General features: G+C 42.4%; 1 protein-coding gene across 2 annotated transcripts in view; it reads right to left on the bottom strand.

The window, feature by feature from the left end:
* Positions 1-19379, bottom strand: part of jhy (junctional cadherin complex regulator) — an 82553-nt gene that overhangs the window by 16538 nt on the left and 46636 nt on the right. For both annotated transcript variants that reach the window (XM_048615387.1, XM_020530724.2), the window contains exons 5-6: positions 15885-16696; positions 6730-7024 (exon numbers count right to left, since the gene is read on the bottom strand). In XM_048615387.1, the coding sequence (XP_048471344.1) occupies positions 6730-7024; positions 15885-16696 (1107 nt within the window). The remainder of the gene's footprint in view (positions 1-6729; positions 7025-15884; positions 16697-19379) is intronic.

Raw genomic sequence — 19379 nt, 5'->3', positions numbered from 1 at the left:
CTGCTTGGCCTGCTGTGTTCATCCAGCTCTGCACCTTGTTGTCTCAGATTTTCCAGCATCTGCAGTTCCTACTATCTCTGCCCTCTGAAATGGCCTAGCAAGCCACTCAGCTGTACCAGAGATAGTAGGAACTACAGATGCTGGAGAATCTGAGATAACAAGGTGTAGAGCTGGATGAACACAGCAGAGCAAGCAGCATCAGAGGAGCAGGAAAGCTGACATTTCGGGACTAGACCCTTCAGCTACAAAGACTCAAAGAAATGAAACCGGACGTGTCACCTAGCATTGACCTTTGCACCGGAAAAGACAACGGCAGAAACAGCCCTGTCGGCCATGCAAAGTCCTCCTCACTAACATCTGGGGGTTAGTGGCAAAATTGGGAGAGCTGTCTCACAGACTAGTCAAGCAACAGCCTGACATAGTCATACTCACAGATTCATCCCTTACAAACAATGTCCCAGTCACCACCATCACCGCAAAAACCAAAAGAACTGTGGACGCTGTAAGTCAGGAACAAAAACAAAGTTGCTGGAAAAGCTCAGCAGGTCTGGCAGCATCTGTGAAGGGAAAAACAGAGTTAACGTTTCGGGTCTGGTGACACTTCCTGGATATATCCTGTCTCACCGGCAGGACAGACCCAGCAGAGGGGGCGGCACTGTGGTATACAGTCGGGAGGGAGTTGCTCTCGGAGTCCTCAACATTGACTCTGGACCCCATGAAGTCTCATGACTTCAAGTTAAACATGGGCAAGGAAACCTTCTGCTGATTACCACATACTGTCCTCCCTCAGCTGATGAATCAGTATTCCTCAATGTTGAACAACACTTGGAGGAAGCACTAAGGATGGCAAGGGCACAAAACATACTCTGGGTGGGGGATTTCAATGTCCACCACCAAGAGTGGCTCGGCAGTATTACTACTGATCGAGCTGGTCAGGTCCTAAAGGACATAGCCGTTAGACTGGGTCTGCAGCAGGTGGTGAGGGAACCAACAAGAGTGAAAAACATACTTGATCTCATCCTTACCAATTTGCCTGCTGCAGTTGCATCTGTCCATGACAGTATTGGTAAGAGTGACCATCGCACAGTCCTTGTGGAGACGAAGTCCCGCCTTCACATTGAGAACAACTTCCATCGTGTTGTGTGGCACTTTTACCGTGCTAAATGGGACAGACTTCGCACAGATCTAGTAACTCAAGATTGTGCATACATGAGGCGCTGTAAGCCATCAACAGCAGCAGAATTATAGTCCAACACAATCTGTAACCTCATGGCCTGGCATATCCCCGACTCAACCATTACCATCAAGCCAGGGGATCAACCCTGGTTCAATGAAGAGTGCAGGAGGGCACGCCAGGAGCAGCACCAGGCATACCTGAAGATGAGATATCAACCTGGTGAAGCCACCAAACAGGACTACTTGCATGCAAAACAGCGAAAGCAGCAAGTGATAGACAGAGCTAAGTGATCCCACAACCAACGAATCAGATTTAAGCTCTGCAGTCCTGCCACATCCAGCCGTGAATGGTGGTGGACAATTAAACAACTCACTGGAGGAGGAGGCTCCACAAATATCTTCATCCTCAATGATGGAAGAGCCCAGCACATCAGTGCAAAAGATAGGGCTGAAGCATTTGCAGCAATCTTCAGCCAGAAGTGCCGAATGGATGATCCATCTCGGCATCCTCCAGTGGTCCCCAGCATTACAGATACCAGTGTTCAGCCAAATCGATTCACTCCATGTGATATCAAGAAACAGTTGGAGACACTGGATACTGTAAAGGCTACCAGCCCTGACAACATTCCGGCAATAGTACTGAAGACTTGTGCTCCAGGACTTGCCGCTCCCTTAGCCAAGCTGTTCCAGTACAGTTACAACACTGGTTTCTACCCGACAATGTGGAAAATTGCCCAAGTATGTCCTGTACATAAAAAGCAGGACAAATCCAACCCGACCAATTACCGCCCCATCAGTCTCCTCTCGATCATCAGTAAAGTGATGGAAGATGTCAGCAACAGTTCTATCAAGCAGCACCTGCTCAGAAATAACCTGCTCAGTGACGCCCAGTTTGGGTTCTGCCACAGCGACTCAGCTCCTGACCTCATTACAGCCTTGGTTCAAACATGGACAAAACAGCTAAATTCCAGAGGTGAGGTGAGAGTGACAGCCCTTGATATCAAGGCTGCATTCGACTGAGTGTGGCATCAAGGAGCCCTAGCAAAACTGGAATTAATGGGTATCAGGGGGAAAACACTCCGGGAGTTGGAGTCATACCTGACACATAGGAAGATGGTCATGGTTGTGGGACGTCAATCATCTCAGCTCCAGGACATCTCTGCAGGAGTTCCTAAGGGTAGTATCCTAGGCCCAACCATCTTTAGCTGCTTCATCAATGACCTTCCCTCCATCATAAGGTCAGAGGTGGGGATGTTCGCCGATGATTGCACAATGTTTAGCACCATTCATGATTTCTCAGATACTGAAGCAGTCCATGTTCACATGCAACAAGATCTGGACAATTTCCAGGCCTGGGCTGACAAGTGGCAAGTGACATTCGCACCACAAAAATGCCAGGCTATGACCATCACCAATAAGAGACAATCTAACCACCACCTCTTGACAGTCAATGGTGTTACCATCACTGAATCTTCCACTACCAACATCCTGGGGGTTACCATTGACCAGAAACTCAACTGGACTCACCACATTAACAGAGTGGCTACAAGAGTAGGCCAGAAGCTGGGAATACTGCAGCGAGTAACTTGTCTCCTGACTCCTCAAAGCCTGTCCACCATCTACAAGGCACAAGTCAGGAGTGTGATGGAATACTCCCCACTTGCCTGGATGAGTGCAGCCCCAACAACACTCAAGAAGCTTGACACCATCCAGGACAAAGCAGCCTGCTTGATTGACACTACACCCACAAACATTCACTCACTCCACCACCGATGCTCAGTAGCAGCAGTGTGTACTATCTACAAGATGCACTGGAGAAATTCACCAAAGATCCTCAGATAGCACCTTCCAAACCCACGACCACTTCCATCTAGAAGGACAAGGGCAGCAGATATATGGGAACACCACCACCTCAAAGTTCCTTTCCAAGTCACTCACCATCCTGACTTGGAAATATAGCGCCGTTCCTTCACTGTTGCTGGGTCAAAATCCTGGAATTCCCTCCCTAATAGCATTGTGGGTCAACCCACAGCAGGAGGAATGCAACAGTTCAAGAAGGCAGCTCACCACCACCTTCTCAAGGGCAACTAGGGATGGGCAACAAATGCTGGCCAGCCAGCGACGCCCACATCCCACAAAATGAATAGAAAACAAAGTCTGCAGCATCGTATACTTATGTTTCAGCATGAGACGGCTTTGTTAAAACTAAACAAAAGATGATCAATCAAACAGGCTTCAGTCTGGGATCTGATTTATTTAGTAATAACATCAGCTGTGATCATAATATCTTTAAAAAAGGACATATACTTCTGGCCTAAAATCCTTAAATAAAAATCAAATAGTACAGTTAAGGATCTAACAAAATGAATCATTAAAATCAGCACTTTCTCCTCAATTCACTCACAAGTTATGGGTGATACAAGCTGGGAGCTGGCCATTTTCTTTCATATTTATGCGGATTTCACCTGCTCTAATTTAATATGCTGCAAAAATTGGGAGATGTCCTGAACCTTCATCATGGTATTAGGTTGTTACTTGATTTTAGGTGTAGACCAGGGAATCTTCTGCAATCTTAACAGGGTACTTCTGACCTTTTGTCAATGCTAACCTGGCCACAGATAAAGGATTAGCAGAGAAAGGTAGAAGGACTTTCTGGAGCTGTACCTACAAGGACATCAGCTACAAGAGGATGAATCACCCCAGCATAGTCTAGGCCCAGGACAACATAGCTAGATCTCACTGAGGAACAGGGCAAATGTTTTAACATTTCCCAGGGAGAACCCATAATAAGACCTACAACCCACTGCCAGTGCAATTGCATTGCCCCTTGCAGCCTTGGTCACTAGGGTAGCAGTTTCTTTACCATGAACTTCTTTCAGATTGTAAAAGAATATATCAGAGCCATCAATTTATCATTCATTGCTAAAGCAAACATTTTTATTTGATTTTCCAATGGATAACTGGCAACAACAGGTTGAGAATTTCCCATATCCAATGGTTCATTGACTGAAACCAGTTTTTAAAATTTATTCACGGGATGAGGGCATTGTTAGCCAGGCAGCATTTATTGCCCATCTCTAATTGCCCAAAAGGCAGTTAAGAGTCAACCACATTGTTGTGGGTCTGGAATCACATGTAGGCCAGACCAGGTAAGGATGGCAGTTGCCTTCCCTAAAGGACATTAGTGAACCAGTTGGGTTTTTCTGACAATCAACAATGGATTCATGGTCATCATTAGTCTCTTAATAACAGATTTTTTAAAAAAAATTGAATTCAAATTCCGACACTTGCCGTGGCAGGATTCAAACCCAGGTTCCCAGAACATTATCTGGGTTTCTGGATTAATAAATAGTCCAGCAATAATACCACCAGGCCATTGCCTCCCCTTTATACCCCTATGGGCTGCTTCAGACATGGCCCCTTGCTTTTACAAATTGCAATAAGAGCTATTCTCTGCAAGCTGATGAAATGACTCCTTTAACATCCCAGATTCAGCTGTCAAAAAGTGTTAAATCAGATCTATAAGTCAATTTGAACTGAAGTTGTCAAGCAACATCTCTGCCTTCTGGCTGGGTCTAGAATAGCTAGCATAGCTTAGAAACAGTGATCTTTATGCCAGTGATTTGTCACATGTGACGAACTTTGGACACACAACCGATAAATGGAGTCACTCTTGAATAAGGATCTTCAGCAAGATAAGGGTAATGATACTGATACTAAGATTATTAAAATATCAGAAAGCATAAAATGCTTGTGAACAGCTACAGATCTTTTGCAATAATTCACTGAAGAAAGCTTCAGTTGAACAATATTTGTCTCACTGCATTAACACTCATGGCCAATACATATACCAGTCCTTGCAACTTCCAGTAAATTACATTCTCCCAAAGATTAACTTTGCAATAGAGTAATGAGGTCAGAAGCAGGTCAAAGTGAGCAATCCTTAGAAATATTCTATAAACAGTGAGGGAAAAACTTGCAAAAGATGGTACCTTAGAAGGAGTGGTGGGAAAGGGCATAGTAAAGGAAATGAGGTGCAGTGTGGTGTCAGAGGAGTGGAATCTACACAGGCATTATTTAGATGATTTAAACATGGCAGCTGGGCACACCAAGTCCCAGGAGGCAATGTCTTGTGATTAAATCATAGGCAGGAACAGCCAATGCTCACTACTCGCTTGTATCAGAAAATCAATTCGACTCATTAATGGGCCACTTGACACCAATTATCTCTGAGCCTTCCAGAATTTAGAGAATTCAGGGACTGAACAGCAGTCACACAGCTCTCTGTGTCTTTTCAGGCTGCTTTGCAAACCCCATCACCTTTGTCAGCAGACTACTGGGAGGGTCTCTCATTACTAGGCGCTCTGTTTACAAATAATGGAATCAAGGGGGTCACTCAAAGCCTGCTCGCACCCCATCACATTTGCCTCCAATCCTTCTACACTCTCTCTCCTGTTATCCAATCCCACGACTGCCAGCTCACTCTCAAATCCAGAGATCCAATGAAGCTCCATGGTGAAGTCTTGGTAGCACGACTATTCTTTGTTTCTGGTGGCACTGCAGCCAATCACGAACTACAGGCTTCAGATTAACTCACAGCTCCAGGCGGAGGTGGAACTTTGCCCCAGGGTCCTAAATTACAAGGAAAGCTTAATGCTGATCAGTATTTAGTCAGGCTTGAGCCATGGAAGTTATCCTAGTTTCTCCCCAGTTCTGCAACTGGTGGGCAAAACCCTCAATGATTACAAAAAGTCTAACCCATCATGTGTACTTCTAAGGAACTGAAAATAAGAACTGACATATAGAACAGATATAAAGCACTTCTCACAAATTCAAGACATCCCAAAGCAAAGTCCAGTCAATGTCAGAAAATAGAATATGAAGGCGGCCAATTTGCATAGCAAGGTTCCACAAAAAATGGGTTGTTATCAAACAATCTGTTTTTAGTGATGTGAAATATAAACGTTAGTCGGTACTTTCGAAAAAAATCTTCTGAAGAAGCTGGTCAGAAATACTGATAAAATTAAAACAAAATATAAATACGAGAACACTAAAAGAACTGAAAATTCAGCAAATTAGTCAGCATGCTTGTTAAAAAAAATTGCATTGATTTTCTTACGCTGATATGCTGAAACTCTTTTTGTTCATTAATCTAAAGCCCCAATTCTATACAAGGGCTCTGTTCCCACAAATTTCCATTATTTATATAAACAAAAACCATGGATACTGTAAACCTGAAATCAGAAATGTGGAAACACAACCAAGTCAGTATTTATGTTTGTGTGCACATCGACTGTAGCCAAAATATTTAAATAAAGTTCTTAAGAGTGAGACAGAAGGTTTGCGCATGAGATCATGTAAGCTTGGTAAATCAGCATCAGTCTTAAACACATGAAACATCTTTGTGTAGGATCATCGGGTGACAAAAATTCCATGAAGAAGGATGTAAATAACATTTTACCATACATAATACAAAATGTCTAATTAAGATGCTGTTTTCATAACTACCATATAAAGTTTCAGAAACTGTCAGCCACTTTAATGTGTGTGTACCTTGTACTTATTATTTCCTTTGAGCTTATTAATCTTCTCCATTTGTGCCAAGTAGCCATCCGAATTACAGCGTGATATTGTCACTGCTTTCTTCTCATTTGGCTGAGTTTGGTCTAGTTCAGAGTCACTCTCTCTCATGAGGCCAATAGGTGGCAGCACCAGGTGACAGCCAGGGTGTGTGTGAAGCGGACGTGGTGTGCCCTCATAAATATGCTCCATTTGCTGAATGAGGCGTGTGCTAGGAGACTGAACCAAATGCTGCTGATAAGATGGCAGAAAGGAAAGAGGAGGGAACCTAGATAAAAAAAGTTTAAACTTTTATTGAATTGACTATTGCCTGTAACACCTTTTCAAAAATAGAAATACAGTCTAACCAGTTACAATAAGCCAGGGAAATGGTTCTAGCACCCAGCATCTAACTGATGAAAAACAACTAAAATACTCTTACGAGCCTAGTAAGATTAGTGCAGTAGAAATCAAACCCCACTATTTCATAAGTTGTCACCAAAGTGAAATATAACCAATTTAAACTCTCAGATGGTTAATGCCTGACTGTGACTGTTATCTAAGATAAAATAAATTCACACCAAGTTCAATGAATGAACAAGAAAACCGAAACTTTATTATAACTAACTTATCCTCCAATAAGTGGCAAAAACGGCTTTTAATAACTAATGCAAAGTTAAACCACACATCCTTTAAATCTAATCACTCACACATAGAATGGTCATTTAGATGGGACAAGCAGCCCTTTAAGGTATGTCTTAGGTGGAAAACATGGGCAAAAAGGCACAAAGTCTGTGGATCAGAGTCCAATCAAAATAGGGGAAACAATGATCTTTCTCTGTTTGTTTTTTATATTTTTGCAATGATATCATATTGTTGACTGTTGCAATTGTCAATTTGGTAGTGGAGCAGTTGGACTTGGGCCTTGGCTTGAAGCAGATGTTTTCCTCCTTTTTTTAAATCTTCAAGTGTTATTTCTTTTCCAATTAAAGACAGAGAAAAAGACAGAATGATTTAGTTTACTTAGAAGCTATTTAGAGTTCTGTGTCCCAACTGGCCCTCAGGTTTGCAAGAAACTGTACTCAAGCCAATTCAATCCCTGTTGATGGGCAATTACTTTTGTCTTTCATCTGATGCCATGATGTCTCACTATAAAGTATTGAAATCCAGCTTCTTAAAATCTACATATATATAATATATATTAATATATATACACGTGTCTTTATCTGTCCAACAAGTGTCTTTAACAGATTTTCCACTGGCCAGACAGTTGTTATTCCAGCGTACGTAGGAGTTGTGCTTGGAAGCCCTGCAGATTCGCAATCGTAGCACATTCCGAATGAAATGTCAGGGAAATTGAATTTTCATCTGGGAAATTCCTCTACGCCTGGAACCCTCTAAAATTCTCCATTAAAAACTGGAGACTTCAGATGGTTCCGATGAAATTAAGTAAAATAGCTACGCAGGAAAGAAACAATGAAATCCAAAGTCTAACTCCTGAGTAACTATTAAACTGACCTCATACTTACCTCACATATTCCTAACTACACTTTCCACAGAACACTGACACCTTCCAGACCCTGATCCAATACCCCTTCTCCCAAGGGCTGACACATCTCTGGAGGCCCAACATCACCCTGGAGAACCAACACTCCTTGCTTGGCAATCCAATACCCTATACCATTGCCAAACATGGCCTCTGATGCCCCCCAACTGTAGTGCCACCAGCCCTGTTCCCTCCACAACAACTGTTGACCCTGACTCGACCTCTGAACCCATGTGCAACCACCGCTGGATTGACCCCTACATCACCCCACTTTGATGCTGTTGGACCTGACTTGACACCCCTACACAGTTGGACTCACTGACCCATTCCCATCTTCCTGACTGGATCTTGCCCTCAGCTGCAGCCAGACTCCAACTCCACCACTTCTCAACCTGACACTCACCCTTCCCCAGCCCAGTTTGACCTCCCTAAACTTTTACGAGGCCTCTTTGCCACTTGCATCCTGGTACCCTAACCAACTGGCGCTCTACATCTTCCCACTGCATCCCACCCACCTAACACCATTGCTCCAGCCCACTTGGCACCCTACCACTGGCATGTTACCCCCTTCCAAGCTGGCATCCTACTTACCTGGCACTCTAGCCAGCTTGCACCCTACTTAACTGGCACCCTCATCAATGTGAACCCACTCACCTGGCATCTTACCCTCCCAGAATACCAACATCATACTTAGCGGATGTATTACTCATTTGACAGCAGCTGTTAAAATTGATGTTAAGTACTTTTAAATTTCAGAATACAGCATCTGGCTGCTGTTATAAATGGATGTGGTTTGCCTAACTCTGACAATTTTAATTCTGTCAGAATGGAAGAATGGCTCCACATTTTTGAGGAAGACCCGAGCAGAATGTTCTCTCAGAAATGTGGAGGTCGCTTCTTCTGTAAAATAAAAGATGGAGTGGCAACCAGTGTGAGATTGCCACTCCTCAGAAAATGTGGCCCAGTAACTGGTTCATTCTCTGCAACAAAGCAGTTCAAACTTCAATTTTTCCAGTCTATGTTTTCCAATAAAACATATGTCAAAACACAGATAACGCAGTGTGGAGCTGGAGGAACACAGGCAGCATCAGAGGAGCAGGAAAGCTGACATTTCCCTGTCAAAACATGGTACCTATGGATATAACAAAGAATAGGGCTGGATGAACACAGCAGGCCAGGCAGCATCAGTTTTGGGCCTGGACCCTTCTTCAGAAATGGGGGAGGGGAAGGGGACTCTGAAATAAATAGAGAGAGGTATAGGCAATGAAAGAAGGTGGATAGAGGAGCAGATAGGTGGAGAGAAGACAGACAGGTCAAGGAGGCGGGGATGAAGCTGGTAAAGGTCAGTGTAGGTAGGGAGTTGGGATGGGGGTTAGTCAGTGAGGAGAGAGGGGCGGGTAGGTGGGAGGGAAGACGGACAAGTCAAGGAGGCGGGGATGAGGCTAGTACGTCGAAAGTTGGGTGGAGGTTGGTCAGTGAGGTGTGAGGAGCGGATAGGTGGGAGAAAAAATGGACAGGTCAAGGAGACGGGGACGAGATGGGCTGGTCTTGGGATGAGGTCGGGGGTGGGGAGATTTTGAAGCTTGTGAAGTCCACATTGAGACCATTAGGCTGCAGGGTTCCCAAGCGGAATATGAGGTACTGCTCGTCCAGACTTTGGGTGGCATCGTTGTGGCACTGCAGGAGGCCCAGGATGGACATGTTGTCCAAGGAGTGGGAGGGGGAGTTGAAGTGGTTCGCGACTGGGAGGTGTTGTCGTTTGTCACAACCCGAGCGTAGGTGTTCCACAACGCGGTCTCCAAGCCTCCGCTTGGTTTTCCCGATGTAGAGGAGGCCACATCGGGAACAGCGGATACAATATACCACATTAGAGGATGTGCAGGTGAACATCTGTTTAATGTGGAAGGTTTTCTTGGGGCCTGGGATGTGGGTGAGGGGGGAGGCGTAGGGGGAAGGGGTAGCACTTCCTGCGGTTGCAGGGAAAAGTGCCAGGGGTGGTGGGGTTAGTGGGGAATGTGGAGCGGACGAGGGAGTCACGTAGAGAGAGGTCCCTCCGGAAGGCAGATAAGGGTGGGGAGGGAAATATATCCTTGGTAGTGGGGTCAAATTGTAGGTGGCGGAAGTGGCGGAGAATGATACGTTGAATCCGGAGGTTGACGGGGTGATGCGAGAAACAGCACCTCATATTCTGCTTGGGAACCCTGCAGACCAATGGTCTCAATGTGTACTTCACAAGCTTCAAAATCTCCCCACCCCCGACCTCATCCCAAGACCAGCCCATCTCGTCCCCACCTCCCTGACCTGTCCGTCTTCCCTCCGACCTACCCGCCCCTCCCTCCTCACTGACCAACCCCCATCCCAACACCCTACCTACGCTCACCTTTACCGGCTTCATCCCCACCTCCTTGACCTGTCTGTCTTCTCTCCACCTATCGGCTCCTCTATCCACCTTCCATCATCACCTCCCCCCTCTCTATTTATTTCAGAGCCCCCTTCCCCTTCCCCACCTCTGAAGAAGGGTCCAGACCCGAAACATCAGCTTTCCTGCTCCTCTGATACTGCCTGGCCTGCTGTATTCATCCAGCTCTACACCTTGTTATCTCAGAGTCCAGCATCGGCAGTTCCTACTATCTCTGAGTACCTATGGATAAGATTGATTTCAATCATACTGAACAAAGCTGAGTCTGAGACAGATATTTTTCTGGCTGCACAGAAACACAAAGACTGGAACCAGTTATACTAATTGGTGCCTAGCAGCATTCTCAAATTATTAAAATGTGTATATTTGGTTCACAATGTTTTGTTAGTCACAAATTGGACCAAAATTAGCTTTTGTTGTTAAATTCGGTTTCTATTGTCAGTGCTGCAAAAACATTATATCACACCAACACCAAAAATGGTACAAGAAGAGATCTATGAAATGCAAAAAACAAAAACAGGAATTGCTGAAGAAACCCAGCAGGTCTAGCACCATCTGTGGAAACCAAACAGAGTTAATTTTTCAGGTTCAGTGGCCCTCCCTCAGAACTTTCTCACTAGATCCAAAACGTTAACTCTGTTGTACCTCTACAGATGCTGCCAGACATTCTGAGTTTTTCCAGCAAATTCTGCTTTTGTTTCTGCTTCCCAGCGTCCACGGTTCTTTATTTCTTTTTGAAATCTATTGCATGCTTTACTTGGATTTTGTTTAGTTGGGCATCAGAAATTGTTAATTTTTAGTAGTCATGTTTAAGAAAGATGATCTCCCAATGGGAGACATTTTGGCCACAATAATCAATTAAATATACTTTTTCTGTTGGTCAAAAATTAGACCTTCCTATAACTGTCTAATTAATAAATAATCTGATAAGTTGTTTTGCTTTGTAAACACTGGAACAGCATTTAATATATCGTACTTCAATTATAGTGGTGGTCTCCCACGAGACTATTTTACATGTAGCAAGTGGATTTCTCCAAGTAAGTCATTAGAAACTTTCAGGATAGCAATCACTACAAAGGTAGCCTGCTAAAAAAATAGCTCTGGACCATAGAGTATAAAATCAGATCATAGAAATTGATTAGACAACCCCAAAGTTGGCCATTACTATAATTTAGAAAAAAAATTAACAGAACATCAAACTTGATATTGAAAAATATCAATTCCCTGACAGCTTTTAGCTAAAGAGACAAACAATTGTTACATCAAAGGGGCTATCATATTTATAGATAATTTGCAAATAACAATCTACCATATTAATTTGGAGAAATGCTGCATTTCATCCAATTTCATCTAGATTTTACAATGAGTTTTAAAGACAAGAATGAGGTGTTCAATCAGTACCACTAGCTGCCCTATCAGTAAATGGCTCTTATAATGATAGGACATATCAACATGCTTTTCAAAGCTACTGCTGAACAGTAACCATCTGCCAGTTAAAAACTGACTGCCAGCAAATTAATAGCAACTTGTTTTAAGTAGTCACAATTGCTTGTAGTAAAACAGATGTAACTGTAAGAGTGATTCCATATTATGTTAGTTTCTTCAAAATATTTTTGTTACAATTATACATAATATTTGGAAAATATTATGTAAGTATTAGCGAAAATGAGACAATGCAGTTTGAATAAACATGGCTTACTTAACCTATACTATTAAGTACTTTTTTTAAAAAATGGAAATTAAATGACAACATCAACTTCTTTACATATGGGACAAGAACAGTGCAATGCAACAGCAGTATGCGATCTTACCAGGCAAGGATCCAAATAATTTTGGAATAACCAAACAACCACGCAATAGACAGTGATATATTAAAAACTCAAATAAACAGTGTCATATAAGGTGCTAACTAAAGTGTAAAAGTCTATGATATTCTTATTTCTTTCAGGACTTCTCTCTCATCATAAGCAAGGATAACCAATAAATACAAACCAGTGACAGTGCTGCCTTTTAGGGAGGAGAAATTTGTCTCCGTGCTATCTAATGGGTCATTGGTTGTTTGTGGATCAACCCAAGAACTCTCATCTCAATTAGCATTTTGTTACTGATGATCCATCCATTAGGTGTTATAAATGTCTCAATGTCCCCTTAGTGATATCTAATACAATCCAACAGATGTAGTTGAAAATACAAACAGCTGGCCCTCATGCTGCACACTAAATATCCCCATTACCTCTTTGATAATGCACTAGGAGCTAGGGTAGCCAGGAAAGAGCAAAACAAAACTAATGCAATCTTGAGGTTCTGCAGTTTTCAAACAGCATAAGATACCTCTGAATAAACCTGGAGAAAATGGTGTGATACTTTGGTCTGTAGATTTGTGCTCCAGAATTAACTTTGTCAAGCTGGTCCCAGACAGCTTCAACATAGACATTTCTGTAACAATTTGCAAATTTCTTCAGCTATTCCACCGTAGAACAAATCCAATTCAGCCAATTACTGGTGCATTAGTTTGCTCCCAATCATTAGCAAAGTGATGGAAAGTGTCACCAACAGTGATATCAGGTAGCATGCACTCACAGCCTGGTCACCAATGTTCATTTTAGGTTCTTCTGAGGTCACTCAGCACTGAGTGTGGCATCAAGGTGTCCTAGAGAAACTGAAGTCAATGAAACTCAGTGGGAGAATTCTCCACTGTTTGGATCTAAAGAGTGGATAACCTTTACTCTAATGCAAGGATTATAGGTAAGACATATGAGTTAAGAACATGGATTCACACACGGAATTGTGTTGTTCGTGCTATCACAGAGACATGGTTGAAGGAAGGGCCGGACTGATAATTCAACATTCTCGGGTATAGGATCTTCAGGCAGGACGGGGAGGATGTAAAACAGGAGGTGGTGTCAAATTATTAAGGAGGGATAATATCTTGGAAGGTCTTCAAATGAAACTTTGAGCGCAGAGCTTAGGATTAAAAATGGGGCAGTCACACTGTTGGGAGTGTATCATAGACTGCCAAACAGTCTGTGGGCAATAGGGGAGCAGAAATATTAACAACTCACTGAGGTGTGTTAAAACAATAATAGGATAATTATTTGAGGGGATTTCAACTAACCCAAAATTAATTGAGATAGTCATAACGTAAATGGTTTAAAAATGTATTCAGGACAGCTTTTTGTATCAACCTGTAGAATGCCCAAAAAGGTACAGTGCATTGTTGGACCTAATTCTGGGGAATGAAGCTGGACAGGTGTTTGAGGGCAGTGGGAGACCATTTTAGTGATAGAGACCACAATAAGTACATTTTAAGTTTGTTATGGAAAAGGAAAAAGATGGTCTGTGAGAAAGGGGTTTGGAATGGGGGTAGGCATATTTATTATAATAAGGCAGGATCTGGCCAAAGGAGACTGGGAACAGTTACTTCTGGGCAAATCTACAACAGAACAACGTGTGGGGGCGGGGGGCAGTATTCAAAATGGAGCTGGCAAGTGTGCAGGCATAACATGTTCCCCTTAGGGTGAACTGCAGTAGTAATAAGCCAAGAGAACCCTGGATATCTACGATAATTCAGGACTGGATAAGAAGGAAAACAGAGATGTTTAATTAATTCACCATCTTAAATCTTCATTCTCTTCGCTCCAGGTGCGCAGTGGCAGCACTGTATACCATACTGCAGCACCACAGCAAAATCTCCAAGGGTCCTTCAAGAGCACCTTTCAAACCCATGAATTATACTATCTAGATGGACAAGGATAACATCTTCATTGGGGCACTAGCAATTGTAAGTTTTTCTTCAAGTTACTCGCTATCCTGATCAGCAACTAGAGGCTGGATTTTCTGAGGAGTGGTAATCACACAAAGATTGCCACTCCTATCTTTCTTTTTTATGTAAAGAATTAATCAGGGGTCCTTCAGAAGTGCGGAGTCATACTGCTATTCTGACAATTCTCTTGTAGTGCAGAAGTGTCAGGGTAAGGCAAACCACACCTTTATAAAGCAGTCAACTGCCGTACACTGAATTTTGTAAGTTCAGTTGGCAAATTCGATAGCATTTGTCAAAGAGCAAGTACAAAAGGTAAGTGTGATATTAGGGTGCAGCAAGGATAGGGAGCCACTTGGGTTGGGTACAGGGTGCCATGCAGGTAAGATATCAAGTGGGAAGGTGTAGTGTGTCAAGTGTCAGGTGCAAGGTGGCAAGGGGAGGGAGCAGGTTCAGCAATGGAGAAAGGGGTGTTGGTGCAATGTGGGGATAGGGGCTGTTGGGTCCAAAATGGTGTGGTGTCAAGGGTATAAGTGATCTGATATGTAAGTGCGGTTCTATGAGTTAAGTATGGGGTCAGTTGAATAGTTACTCAGAAGGTAGTCTACATATTTAATTGTCTAACTTCTCCTGAGTAACTGTTTACATAATTTCTTTGAAACCTTCTGATTTTTCCAATTTAATTGGAGACTTTTGAAGGGTTCCAGTCGTAGAGAAATTGCCCAGTGGAATCTTCAATTTGCTAGACAATTTCTTAAGAATCTGCTACAATGTGAATTCTGAAGGGTCTCCGTGCACAACTCTCATCCACGATAGCCAAACGGACCTGCCTGACCAATGGAGAATCTGGGCCTTTATTTCCATTCCCTCACTGTCATTGTATTAAAACTTTTGAAGTTTCTCCATATTAGCACTGTGGGTGAACCTATGCATCTGGATCACAGTGCTACAGGAAGATTGCTTACCACAACTTTTACAGTAGTATGAAGGATTGGCAGAAAATGCTGACCTTAGTAATGACACCTATGTTCCAAAGGCAATTAAAAAGAAGCTTAAAGCCTTCCTCCTGCAGTTAACTTGATGTTAAACAAGCAGGCCTCTGATCATTAATTGGTTGATTCAAGTAAATTCAATATTGAGTGACTGTTTCCAACACAGTATGGAGTCAGGACTTCCATTTGACCCAGCATCAGTGTCTCAACGCAAGATAAAAAATCTTGATCAAGTTTCGTGTATACTAAAGGATCATGTGTGAGTGAAAAAGTGAGTAAATGTTATATCATAAATCATGGATAAATGAAATGTATTTTTAATACGGATCTCTTGCCATAACTGATCTTTCTTTAAGCAGATTTTCGCTAATTGTAAATAACACAGAGAAAGGTGACTGAGACATTGCTATACATTTATTGTTTCTTGATTACCTTGAATTCCCATATTTCTTTCCAAGCTGATTGTGATCCTCTCTTGTCATTTTTTCTTGATTCATGGGATAGAATTGTGAATTTCCAGCAGCAATGTCTGTCCTTTGCAGATGAGAGTAATTGCAAAGACCTGGTGCTAATGTTCTAGCATGAGCAGCTTGATGGTAGTTAGGATTCAACATCTGGCTATGTTCAGTTTTTCCATATTGCGTGTAGAAAGGGGGCTGTATGTTACACAGAAGTTGATGCTGGGCATTTTCTGGTACGTACAAAGTTTTTGAAAAATGGGATGCATTCGTGTTGAGCTGGTTTGGAAAGTGAGAGATCCTCGATTCAGGATTCTTCTGACACTCCTGAAGATATGGAACAGGAGTTTGAGATGTATTATAAATATTGTGGTCTCTGCAGACAGAAGCAGTTTGACTCATTGGATGATGAGATGGGACCAGCTTAACAGTGGTCTGCGTATTGCCACCAGATGACAATGTATTTAAGTTGATATTCAGATTCACTGTTGGATGAGAATTCGGAACAAAGGCCGGGCCAATTTGATTGACAGACGATGAAGTAAATGTTTGGTCACTGCTAGGAGTCAACAAGACATTGTTGTCATCTTTGTGAATTATTAGCAACTCAGATGCATTTTTATTCGGATGGACTATGCTTTCAAACTGATGTGGTTGGTCCTCAAAAACCTGGGATTTCTGCATCTGCTGTTTACTGGAAGGTTGATTGGGAGGTCTTGAGGATCTCTCTTTCACTACACTGGTCAATCCTTTTTTCCGAGCAGATAGTTGCTTTGCTTTCTGGTTCTGAATTTTAAAAATTAACATAATTACAATGTATTACTACACAAATATCATGGGTGATTTTGAACTGACACTGCGCCTTTTCTGCCTGAAAAATTATTATCTGCAATGGAGAATTGAAAGTGGTATGGGGGCCTTGGCAGCCTGATCTATATCCAACATCTACATGATACAATTTATGGACAGAGTCGTAACTGAAGGAACCTGTATAAACATGCATACCATGTTGCATCAGTAAAGGCACAAATGGCTGAATAGCCAGCTTTTGTGCAGTGATGTCTGCTATTTTATGTTCTGCCAAAGAGAAATGGCATGCGCATCTGCAACTATGGTTTTGCAAGTGGTGAGCTTCTGCTTTCAGCCAGCAATTTTCCACTAAAAGGGGCTATTTAACAAAAAGTTGTCATTTTACTTGGTTTCAATAAGACTGTTTTGTTGCCCAAGAAATATGGGACGATCCAAAAAGCAGTCCTGTGTTGTTTTATGCTAAAGAAAAATAAAGCAAGGAAAGGGAGGGACTAATTCCTAACACAGTCTACATTCCACTGTCCCTTGCCTGTGCTAATTGCAGGGTCACACCGTGCGACTCCCTAAAACCTGTCCATCATCTACAAGGCATAAATCAAGAATACTTGCCTGGATGAGTGCAGATCCAACAACACTCAGCAAGTTTGACACCATTCAGGACAAAGCAACCCACTTGACTGGCACCACATCCACAAATACCCACTCCCTCCGACACTGACGGTCAGTAGCAGCAGTGTCTACTTTCTGCAAGGTGCGCTGCAGAAATTCACCAAAGATCCTTAGACAGCACCTTCAAAACCCATGATTACTTCCATTTAAAAGAACAAGGGCAGCAAGTACATGGGAATATCACCATCTGCAAGTTCCCCTCCAAGCCACATCCTCACCTGGAAATATATCGCCATTCCTTCGATGTTGTTGTGTAAACATCCTGGAAATTCCTTCCTAATAGCATTGTGAGTCAACCCACAGCAGGTGGACTGCAGTAGTTGGTTAAGGCAGCTCACCACCACCTTCTCAAGGACAATTTGGGATGGGCAATAAATGCTGACCAGCCAGTGATGCCCATATTACACAAATAAATAAAAAAGAACAAAAACAGGGAATAACATTTGTGCCATGGCCACAGGTGAAGGGAACACAGTCTGCAAGAAGTACGAAGACACCACTGCTTTAGCATTTTTGTAAAAAATATAGAATCCCTAATAAATAATATTTTTCATATAGTAAAGAACTCTCATAGAACTACCTGGTACAGCATTAATTTTCTCTCTCTGGAAAAACATAAATAATTCGAAGGAACCAAAACAAGGTAGAGATAAGATTATGCTCAAAGATGTCTGAACTGAGATCAAGGAGTTTATCTGATGTTCTGTGTCATCTCTGATTTCTATAAGTGTTTAGGAAGATCAGGAAAAGATCTTCAGCTGAAAGGAAAACTGAGTGACAGACTGGGTATGAGGTGACCATTCTGACATTCTCCTTACCTGTTCTGTATTAATTAGAAAGTTCAAATAAATAACTAACATTGAGTACATTACCAGCATTTAGAAATAAATTATATTAACAAGTCCTTGGATATGAGAGCAGTGCTAGTCAGGCAGCTGCCTTCTTCAAGTGGAGAGTGAACCAGGAAAGATGAAGGAAGACCAAGGGAACATTCAGAGAGAAGAATGCTATCATCACAAGCTACTGTGATACACTTTCTGCACCAACAATCTGTCCATATCTTGGGACTATTGAAGCATTCTCAACTATAATGAGAATATTAACAAACATAACAACCTTAACACTGCTTATGATTTCTTTACTGCCTATTAAATATCTGTTGCTCTTGAACTTTATGTGAAGCATCATCACTGTTCTAACTGCAAAAGACTGCAGAATACTGACATGGTCAGCGCCATATTCTGTGTTCAAGGATGGGAAATCTGTAAAACTATTGCTGTACCATGTTCAAAATGTCACGTTTAGTGTTAGAAAAAAGATCAATTTTGGATATTAGTGATTACTTTGATCAAATTTTTAACCTAAATTGAGAACATGTCCCTTTTTAAAATTCTCTCGTGGAATGTGGGTGTTGCTGGTTAGCCACCATCTATTGCATGCTTCTATTTGTCCTTGAAAAGGTCGTGGTGAACTGCCTCATGTGCTATAAGTAAACCCCTAGTACCATTAGAGAGGAATTTCCAGAATTTTGACCCATTGACAATGAAGAAATAGTGATATATTTCTAAGTCAGAACAGTGATTGGATTGGAGGGGAATTTGCAGGTGGTGGCCCCATGTAACTGCTGCCTTTGTTCTTCTGGACGGAAGTGATCATGGGTTTAGAAGGAGCTGTCTAAGGATCTTTGGTGAATTTTTGCAATGCATCTTGTACATAGCACACACTGCCGCTACTGAGCATCAGTGTTGAAGTGAGTCGATGCTGGTGGATGTGGTGCCAATCGAGCAGACTGCTTTGTCCCAGATGGTGCCAAGTTTCTTGAGTGCTGTTGAAGCTGCACTCATCCAGGCAAGTGGGGAGTATTCCACTTCACTCCTGACTTGTGCCTTGTAGATGATGGACAGGCTTTGGGAGTCAGGACATGAGTTATTTGCTGCAGTATTCCTAGCATCTGACCTTCTCTTGTAGCCACTGTATTTATGTGGCGAGT

The sequence above is a fragment of the Rhincodon typus genome, chromosome 32 (assembly GCF_021869965.1).
Source record: "Rhincodon typus isolate 14 chromosome 32, sRhiTyp1.1, whole genome shotgun sequence".
Taxonomy (NCBI): Eukaryota; Metazoa; Chordata; class Chondrichthyes; order Orectolobiformes; family Rhincodontidae; genus Rhincodon; species Rhincodon typus.
This window is presented reverse-complemented; position numbering and strand designations above follow the sequence as displayed.